This window comes from Saccostrea cucullata, unplaced genomic scaffold, assembly GCF_032062105.1.
Source record: "Saccostrea cucullata isolate Sc308-1 unplaced genomic scaffold, CSIRO_AGI_Scuc_v1 ctg12379, whole genome shotgun sequence".
Taxonomy (NCBI): domain Eukaryota; kingdom Metazoa; phylum Mollusca; class Bivalvia; order Ostreida; family Ostreidae; genus Saccostrea; species Saccostrea cuccullata.
The window spans coordinates 38,109-48,936 of NW_026932014.1; the positions used below are offsets into that span (position 1 = coordinate 38,109).

The 10,828-nt window shown below is 34.6% G+C and overlaps 1 protein-coding gene across 1 annotated transcript; it reads left to right on the forward strand.

The window, feature by feature from the left end:
• Positions 1-3,180: 3,180 nt before the first annotated feature.
• On the forward strand, positions 3,181-10,603 carry LOC134234260 (organic cation transporter protein-like; the record flags this gene model as incomplete). The annotated part of the gene is made up of 8 exons (XM_062716312.1): positions 3,181-3,296; positions 7,283-7,424; positions 8,088-8,284; positions 8,446-8,676; positions 8,966-9,168; positions 9,508-9,816; positions 10,133-10,267; positions 10,518-10,603. Coding segments are annotated over exons 2-8 (1,297 nt in total), but the record flags the coding sequence as incomplete, so codon positions are not given.
• Positions 10,604-10,828: the final 225 nt, after the last annotated feature.

Consider the following 10,828-nt stretch of genomic DNA (forward strand, 5'->3'; position numbering starts at 1 on the left):
GGGTACTTAAAATAATATAAACAATTCTTTTATTAATTATATTTCATCTATCTAAAAATTGTCATAATAATACAGCTTCTGTATACTGTGCGCTGTAAGGATCAAAGTTAATTTGAAGATCGCTGCATATGGGTGTGGTACGTCTTTTTTAAATTGTGTTTTATCTTGACTGAAAGTGGCAGAATCTTTTATTTTAACAACTTCCAAGTGTATTTAATGAAGATTTAATTTTTTAAATTAATTTATTTTAAATTAAACAATCTGGAAGAGATGCAAGCCCCTGGTATACACAGGGACTAAAAAGCAAAAGTCCATCAAGTTCTAGCATCCAATGATGGACCTAGATGCAGTTGATTGACAGGGGTACCCTGACTAGGTATTCTTGAAGGCTCAAATCTCTGTCTTTAATGAATGAGAAGATATCATTACAGTTAGCACAATACATGTACAAATTATGAGCTACAAAAGGGGTAGGGTCATGGAGGAAAGTGTATCCCATGTTGACCGGTTTACAACTCCGTGTGTGGTCGGGTACACTAAAACTCCACAGACAATTTAGTGAAGGAAAAAATAATGGCCTAACAAATTATATTAAAGACGTTAACTAGTTAGGCTTGAGTTGTGACTGCAGGTTTAAATGTCAAACGCACAACTAAGTAGAACTATGATAAATAGACCGACTTCAGTTTTTTCTTCCATCAGTTTCTCTATTCATGTGGTAATATTTCATTATCACCTGCATTTTGGTGTTTTTATTTCCCAATCAGATTCGGTACTAAAAGTATAATTACATTTTTCTTTTACTTTAGTAACTGAAACATGATTCAGGCATGCAAATCCTTGAATGTTTAAATTAAGTTAGCATTTCGCAAATTCTGATCTTGGTTTGAAACCAAACTTATCAATGGGTCGTAATATGACAGACATGTTTCACAATAATTGTTATGGTTTTGTTTTTATAGTAAAATTACGGTTTATTTTGTTTTACTTATCAATTCAGACGGATATTGGCAATTTCAATAGAACAAAGGAGTATTTTCTCTCATTCAGCGCACCTGATCCCATCTCTGAGTTTTCCCTTAGATCTGTGACTTTGCCATGTTTCAGACTTTGTGAAATATACAAAACAGATGAACAATTATTAAACTCAAACGGAAAAGGAAGTTAATTTCGTCAAGGGGCTTAAAATTCTTTTAAAGGTTTCCCTTTCCTTCCAATAATACTATAGTAGAAGCTGGTTGTATTCGAACTTTTTAAAATGAATATTGATAAAGTTGGTTACTCAGTTAATTTTATTTTAATAAAGAAATCAATCATCTACTAGACTAAAGTATTTTTCTATCTGCACAACAGAACATACTGATATCTTTGATACTAGTATTCAGTTAGTAATATATAAATGGTGCCTGTTTTGTAGGGTAACATTTGAAATTGACACCCCAAGGAAAACCATTGTCAACCGACGCGTCAGCGGAGGTTGACAATGGTTTTCCGAGGGGTGTCAATTTCAAATGTTACCCTACAAAACAGGCACCATTTATTTTATTATACTGAATGTCTTATTGATTTAGGACGTCAGCAAAAAAAAAAAAACCGTCGATCGTCTTTACGTTCATGTATAGAAAGCTTTCACACTCACCGGTTCACTAATCTCCTTATTGTTAGTTTGATACTCGAATTCGAGTCATTTATCATATAAAGTTTCGTTATTTCTGGCTCGCAAGCATGTTTCCTACACTCGCAAGCATGTATCGTCTGTCGTTTGTTGTTTTCAAGTAAGCTATATCGGACGCAAGCTTTTATTGACGTCAAGTTAATTCAGGTTCTTTCAAACGCGCAACTGACGTTTTGAGAATTCTACGGTGAACCGTACGCGCACAATTTCCACGCATGTGGCATTACCGTTGTGTTACGCGTTGTCACGTGTGTTGCTAAGGCTCAGGGTAATCGAACGGATTGTTACCTGCGTCTAAACCAATCAGATTTTAGTATTTAACATGAAAGTATAATAATAACAGTTATTATATACCTAATGTGTATCACTCAATTTTACTGTTGAATTTACGCTATCACGTGACGTCGTGATCCGATTTTCCGGATCACCAACATGTTGTTTTCTGAATCCATATCACCACTCTCTGAAACTGATGACGTAGTACGCAGAAATATGACGTTATTTTTCTTGCGCGTTAAAAAGTCCCTTGTTGTTATGCTTTGTTTAATCGATTAATATTATACAATTGATCTCTAACGGTTTATTTTAATATATTTAGCCAGATATAAGGGGGTATATAATAAATTTATCATTATAACAGTAACTTGATCCGAAGAGCCGTATCACGTCTCGTTGACTGTCGCGGATCATCAGATCAAACTCGACGCTTCGCGTCTCGTTAGATCTGATGATCCGCGCCTCTCAACTCGACGTGATACGACCCTTCGGATCAAGTTACTGTTATAATAATATATATATAATATCTTCTCTTCACGACTTGCACTTGTCTTATTTAGATAAGAAATTTAAGCTATCCTTATTGCTTTTGTTAGTCCAAAAGTAAGATACAGGTAAGTGGTTTTATTAATGTTGTCATTTTTCCTTTTTTCATAGAACACTTTCTAATTTATGAGCCATTTAAAAAAATATTCTCCCATTTTCCCATTTTCTTGAATTCTATAATTAGATATCATAAAACTTTTGAAAAATTTGCTAATTTTGCGTTTTTATGTGTTTTTATTTGAAAAAAACTGCATTGCAAAGTGACTTGTTAGGATTATTATTTGTGATATATGGATTAAATAATTTCATTAATTTTCTTTCCAATGGAAGGCCCCCCCCCCCCCAACACACACGCAAAAACAAAAAATCAAAAGTGTGTAAAACAGAAATAGAATACATGTACTTAAATTATATAGTGAAAATAAATCTCTGGTTTGAGGGAAAAGTATATTCACAGTTTGGGTTGAAAAACTGTCACTGAAAATTTTTTCATATTTCTTATCAAAGTATTTGACTAAAAGTCTTTAAGTTAAATCCTTGTCAATTTATCCTGGCATTAGCCTTACTTTGACCCCTTATGATAATAATTTACCTGAAACAAAACCCATTACTGTCATCTTTGTTTCATGGAGACAGAGGATAAAAAAAAATATGTAATTTTTTTTGTCAAACTTTCCAGGTTACTCTATATAAGGGGAAAGTGGACACATGAGCATGCATGAGAGGAGAATAAATAGATACATGTACTTAGTACATATTGTATTTATATATTGGAGCTGAAACGCAGACCAGGTAAAAGGTAGGTCAACATTTTAAGTAAGTTCATTTTACTGTTGGAATATCATCTAATCTATACAAACAAATAGATAAATATATACATCCAAATTTTTTTTATTTGTCATTACAAAAATTGAAAAATCTTTATTAATTTCCGTAAAACAATTGCACTAATTTATCAAGGATGGAAAATTTGACCCCTTTCTATCCCTAAGCCTCAATCATATATAATAAGTTTTGTTATTTATAAATATTTTAAAAATATTTTTTCTTCTAACTTTTGCATGATTAAAACGCTCTGGAAAATTTATTCTTAATGCTAGTTTGAAGCAAAAACTAGCACGATTTGATGCGGACCTTTAACAGGCGTGCTTAAGAATACAGATGAAACAAAACAAATTATGATTCAACGCATGACAAAGGTAGAAAATATCTGGTCCAAAGTGTTGCACATCTTTGAATACTAGTATTAGATCGATCGTGACATCGAAAAAGTTCTCATTACTTTTGACACATACTGCTGACACATGCTGATACTGTATAATAAGTCATTTTTTCCGCGGTATCTTTACTACAAATTAAATACATGTAATCACATCTATTTAAATTGCCAGTCATTTAAAAACTACATTTCTACAGATTTTCCTGTTCGCCTGGTCTTGATAAGGCGCACATGGGGAGTTTGATCGGTAGACAAGGGACACTTTCTCCTCTATGGCACCTGATCCTTCTCTAATGTTTTCGGAGGTCCATATCTACTCATATTGCTGTAAGACTTTTGTGCGTGAATTCTAATCGTGATCTCCTTATCTCATTTGGTTTTTTGAGACCAGGTTTTCCAATAATCTGCTTGAATTCACATGGGTCCCAACTGCGCTCCGTTATTAGCAGACCTATTAATCAGATTGTATTTCAAAATCTTACAAATGAGAAAAAGAAATTAAACACTTGCTGTGACCTTCAACTGGACATTTTGTTATATCTACAACGTATCATCAATTAAAATAATTATTTCCATACATATATGTCGACACGATATGTCCGAGTGAGCTTGAAATTAAGATACCACAGAGTCTGACAAATCTGTTTCATACTTTTATATTTTACTGTAAAAAGAAAACGTTAATTTTAACCTACAATGTAACTAGTGCTAATTGTAACGGGGACCGTTACAGATGTTCCCCAAACGCTCCCCAACACCCTTTTCGTGCCATATTCCCCGCAACAGCTTCATTGAATAGGACAAAATCTATGCATTTGAGACTTAAACAACGCCAATTCATTCAAATTTTTGCATTGCAAGCGTGCGCATGTGAATGCATGTGCGTAATGACCATATCATCTTGTCTACACAATCTATATATTTTTTATATACTAAATATTAAAGTATTTAATCCAAAAGTATTAAAAAATACGCTCATTCAAGTGTATTTTTGATTTATTTCATTTTATGTGCACGCACGTGCATACATGAGCATAGTGACCATATCTTCTTGTAGAAGTCCTTTACATCTATCTATGTTCTAAATCCCACCCCGTTTGGTTGAAAACCAAGGGAAATATAGCTGTTTAAAGCTTCAGCCAATCAGATTACAGCGAACGTACACGCACGTGTATGCGTGTGCATTGTGACCATACCGTCTTGTAGAAGTTCATTATATCTATCTATGTTCCAAAGTCCATCCTGTTTGGTTAAAAACCAAAGGAGTTATAGCTAGATAAAATTTAAGCCAATCAGATTGCAGCACACGTGCATGCACGTGTTTTCATGATAATTGCTATATATCCTATTGTAGGATATCTTAATGCATGGCTATGTTCAAAATTTCATAGGATTTCGTCGAAAAATAAGAAAGATATAGAGACTTTAGTTTCAGCCAATCAGAGCGTAGCGCACGTGCATGCGCGTGAGATCTTGCTTTTTTGATCATGTCATCTTGTTTACGCTACTAATATATCCTTACATTATAAATTTCAAAAGATTTCATCAAAAAATAGAAAAGTTATGGCTATATCCATTATATTGGTCATTTCACGTGTTGCACGTGCGCGCTCTTGCAAGCACGTGCGCGCAAAATGGCATGTTGACAATGTCATCTTATCTACATTTAAATTATGTCTATATATTCTAAATATCAAAGCATTACATCAAAAAATGTAAAAGTTACGGCAATTTCAAGTATATTGGTCATTTCACGTGTTGCACGTGCGCGCTCTTGCAAGCACGTGCGCGCAAAATGACCCTCGTTCCGCAAATCTACATAACATGCCTAATTATCCTAAAAAGGTTTCCCCTTAATCGGATGTGTACTTTACAAGATCATTCGCGAACAAAATTTTCCCAAGAAGAAAAATAATAATAATAAGAAACAGAGTAAAAACAATATGTTCCCCAACTTCGTTTGGGGAACATAATAATGTTAACAAATCTTTATGATAAACATGATGACTTTAAATTTTCAGTTGTCCCTTACCTATCACCCGCATACGGGGTTGACATCTTTTTAGCTCACCTGAGCCGAAGGCTCAAGTGAGCTTTTCTGATCAAAATTTGTCCGTTGTCTGTCGTTGTCGTAGTCGTAGTCGTTGTCGTCGTCGTTGTCGTAAACTTTTCACATTTTCATCTTCTTCCCAAGAACCACTGGGCCAATTTCAACCAAACTTGCTATAAAGTATCCTTGGGTAAAGGGGATTCAAGTTTGTTCAAATGAAGGGCCACGCCCTTTTCCAAGGGGAGATAATTATGAATTAGAGAAAAATTAATGGCATTTTTACAAAATCTTCTTCTCCAGAACCACTAGGCCAGGAAAGATGAAACTCATGTGAAATCATCCTCAGGTAGTGTAGATTCAAATTTGATCAAATCATGACCCCCGGGGCTAGGGTGGGGCCAAAATGGCCGACCCAAGTTTTACATAGGAATATATAGGGATACCTTTTAAAATCTTCTTTTCAAGTACTTCAAAGCCATGATTAGTGATGTTTATATGGAATCATCCTCAGGTAGTGTAGATTCTAGTTTGTTCAAATCATGAATCCCTGGGGGGGGGGGGGGGTAAAATTCAAGCCCCCCTCCCACCTCAATAAAATTACAGTTCTGATCTGATATGTGCTTTTTCCTAGCTCAGGTGAGTGCTGTGGCCCCTGGGCCTCTTGTTTGATTCTATAGGCAAATGCATGCACTACGAATAACAATTTTTAAAAGAGGGTAAGTTGTAAAAGTTTATGAAACAAGAATATCAGTAGTCTCGTTTACAGCTATCATTCTGCAAGTTCTATGATCGTTACAATTGCCTGAAGTCAATAATTACAATTTATCATTAACTCAAATGCTGACTGACGTTTTTCATATGAATTATTTGGATATTATATACACACTACATCAATTATCAACGGATTTTTTCGTTATGAACCGATCATGACAGAGAGCACACGGCGGGTATGACTGGTCGGCAGGAGAAGCTCACTCCTCCTTGGCACATGATCCCACTTTCCTGGATGATTAAGAGACCAGTGTTTGCTCTGCTGAATTTGCATTGCATCGACATAGAACTTACGAAATGATGACTTTAAACGGACTGCTGATATTTTTGTTTCATCAACTTGTTTGTTAATAATTTACCTTTTTTCAGAAATTGCTCGTACGTAGAACATGCTCAAGATTGCGTATCGAATCAACTAAGAGACATAAACCCCGTATGCTTATAACTTTTGAGTGTTTTGAGGTATGGCTTCCATATTTTCACAGGTGTTTTCTTTGTGAAAAGAATTTTTTTTGGTAACTACCAAATTCGATTTCTTGACCTTGATATTTGACTCACTTTTACAAAAATCCTTGGCCATACCATTTGAATAGTAAATGCTACGTCTTGACCTTGGACTTTGATTTGTATTTAAAAAATTAAACCCTCACCATAAGCTGCCATGCGGGGGCATCAGTGTTTTAACTTGTTTGTTTTTTTTTCACAGTTGTTTGCCTTGATTTAAATTCTATCAAAATCTTATAAGGCTATTATGGAACAAAGTGTGGACGTGGACGAGATCTGGCGAGCCTTACGGCCCTGGGGTCGCTATCAGGTCAGACAACTGTGTTTTATGTGGGCTGCTATGATTCCCTGCTCCTTCCATCTTCTTTCGATTGTTTTCATAGGTGAGTAATTACAAAATTGAATGATGATGAACAACATACAGTTTTCCTTGCCTTGGATGTTCATGTTCCAAAAGAACACATTTTAAGTCATTCTCTAAATATACAGTCACTGGAATTTTTTTTGTCAGTTGTATAAGTAGCCACCGTATATATAAAATGAGCAACTCGATCAATTGTATATGTATAACTAAGACCTGTACATGTATGAAATGCTTTTGTTCTGAGACACGACTAAAGTACTTTACCCTAAAAAGCCATCGGGGTCCCATAAACCCATGGCATTTGACCCAGACTGCGAATTTTAGAGTTTGCACACAAAAACCGATTATTTTTTATCCGGTAGTTAGTGTTTTGCAGAGCAAGCTCATTCATAACTTCCTTTGTTCAAATGACATATAGAAGGAATTGATGATCATGAGGTTAGCATATGTTCTTATTGCGATAGTGAACTGTATAATACAAACCAATCAGTTCTGTTGGAATTGTGCTTATAATATGGCAAACTGGGACTATTTCAGTCTTTTTTAGATGAGTAACTCAATAACGTCATATGAACATGTTTAATTCCTACGGTGAACATAAATAATCTATTATTAAATAATTTAATTGATTAAATACGAAAATAGATAAATCATTTTAGATTTTTGTAATTTTTTTTTTCAGGATATCGACCAGATTTCCGGTGTGCCACTACATCACCTCCAGATAATAAAACTTGGAACGCCTCGGCATTTTACGCAACATATGATAAATGTTCAGTGACGTTGTCCTCAAACCTGACAAATTCTTCAAGTACGACGTCTTCTTGTCCCAATGGTTACAGCTATAATGAATACAATGACATATCATTTGTAACTGAGGTTAACTTCCTTAATTAAAAAATCTCTGAATATTAATAAAAAAATATTTTATTTTCAGAAACGTATGACTTTTTTTTCTAACAAACGTGATAATTTACCAAATTTTCAAATTTCCTTGAAAATGACCGTTTGTCAGAAAAATGTTTTTTTTTTTTTTCTAGTGGGATCTAGTTTGTGATGAGTCAACAAAGTGGGACATCTCGCAGGCCCTTTTGCTCCTAGGACAAGGTTTTGGCGGGCTTCTGTGCACTGGCCTCTCTGATAAATTCGGTAGAAAACGGGTCCACATCATATCCCATATATCGCTCCTCCTTCTGTGCATTGCTACAGCTGTTATTCCATCGTATACAGGACTTGCCGTTCTCAGATTCCTCACAGGCGCCGCCATTGAGGTATTTAATGTAAATCTAGAAGGAAGATTTAAAAAAAAAAAGAAATGAAAATAAACTTTTGAATGAATAAAATTTGCTTTCTGTAAAGCCATGTAAAAGAAAATCAAATATTCATTAGCACAACATATACACACATAATTCCCCAAAAGTTTTTTTTTATCGAGACATAGGAAATATAATAATGTCACAATTTCACAATATGTTCTCCCTGCCATTCATATTCTTCATCACATTTAAAAAAAAATATTTTCTTACATTTATTACATTTTTATTATCTTTGCATATCCAGGGATTGTTGTTGTCAAGCGTGACGCAGTATGTAGAGACACTTCCGGAGGAGTGGCGATTCTGCGCAGAAGTGATGGGGTTGGTCTGGTGGACCACTGGAATCGTTCTTTTAACGCCTTTGGCCTACCTTATGTATGGGTTTTCCTGGAGATACCTACAACTTCTGCTGGCCTTACTATCTCTCTACAGCCTCGTAGAATATTGGTTATTACCTTAATTTTTGCTTTAGCCACACATACTAGTATTTGCTCATATTAAACAAACGTGTCTACAAATTACATGACCTGCTCAAGCACAGATTTTCTACGGGGAATCGGATTTGAGTGCGAAAAAAGAAAAAGAAAAAATCCTGTGGAATCAAATCGTACAAATCAATGTACAAAAATTTAGAAATAAAGCACTATTTACACTTCTTTCTCGGTCATCGTGTTTTTGTTACATGTATCCAGTGCTATGGCTACAGTTTACCATATTTAAATATTGAAATACATGTATTTTTATAATAAAGTATCTGTACACATGACATTCAGAAATATTTTGCAGGCTTTTTGATGAATCTCTAAGATGGCTAATGGCAAATGGTCATTTGGAAGAAGCAGAAAAAGTATTACGAAAGGCTGCTAAAATGAACAAAAAGAATTTTGACAAAGTCATTAGTGAAGCTAAAGCAAAAACAATAGAATTAGAAAATCTGAGTGGCGGCAGAAAGGAAATAGAAAAGGTATCGGCGGATCCAGAAGTTCTTATTGAAACTTACAATCCAAGAAATACAGAGGTGAAGAAATATGGCATGTTTGCTATTCTTAAAGACCGGGTGATTCTCATCAACTCGGCCATTATGTGGCTTACATGGTAATTTTATTTGAAACATGATAAAATTTAAAAAGGAATATTTAATATGTTAAAGACTAAATGTAAAACGGAAAAAAAATCCTGTTTTAGTCAATACTTTTAGTCCACATAAGCCATAAAGCTCATGAAAGCTTCTCTGACCACTCTTATCTTGCATATGTCTGCTTGTACATGTATATATGCTGTCCTTTAAATTTTTTTCCCCCGTATTTTGATTTGAACTAGGTCAATTTCTATTAAACTTTGCACAAAGATTTTTCGGTGAAGGGGATTAAATTTTGTTCATAAAAGGGCAAAAACTCTTGTATTTTACCAGGTTGACGAATATCTTGACTTACTACGGGTTGAATCTTATATCAACCACTCTGTACGGAAACCGCTTTGTCATTTTCTTCTTTCTTGGGGCCATAGAATATCTGTCAGCTTTTGCCGAATTCATTCTTTTAAACAGGTAAGAAATTTAAATTTCTCTACTAAAGCGTCATGAAAAATTGCATACACCCTTTTAAAAATTATTAGCAAACGTGTCTCAAAAATAGATAAATAAGTAAATAATGCTTGCATTATGTTCTCACTGTTTTACTTTTGGTTTCCAAAATATTCAAAAATAAAATGTTATTTTTTTGATAAACATGTACACTATGCGTGTACACCATAATTTTTTTCTCTATAGAATTGATATTTTTTGTTTCCATCCATAGAATTGGTCGCAGAAGAACTCTCTTTCTTCTTCTCTCGACATCAGGGGTATCTCTTCTTGTAGCTACATTGCTGTCCATGTTTAGAGGTAAGTACTAATTCCATATGTCGTGCATCTTTCGCATAGATAGATAATAAGATTCTTTGTCTGCACGAGTTGCAATGAAAGGAGATGACCGTTGCGTCGTGGGTTCAAATCCACTGTGCGAAATTAAGACTCGTCCTTCATATGAGACTGTATTTATAAAACCAAAGCTGTGTTATATTAAGTGCTGGCACAAAAAAAAAAAAACGTCTCATTGTTCAAAAGGCG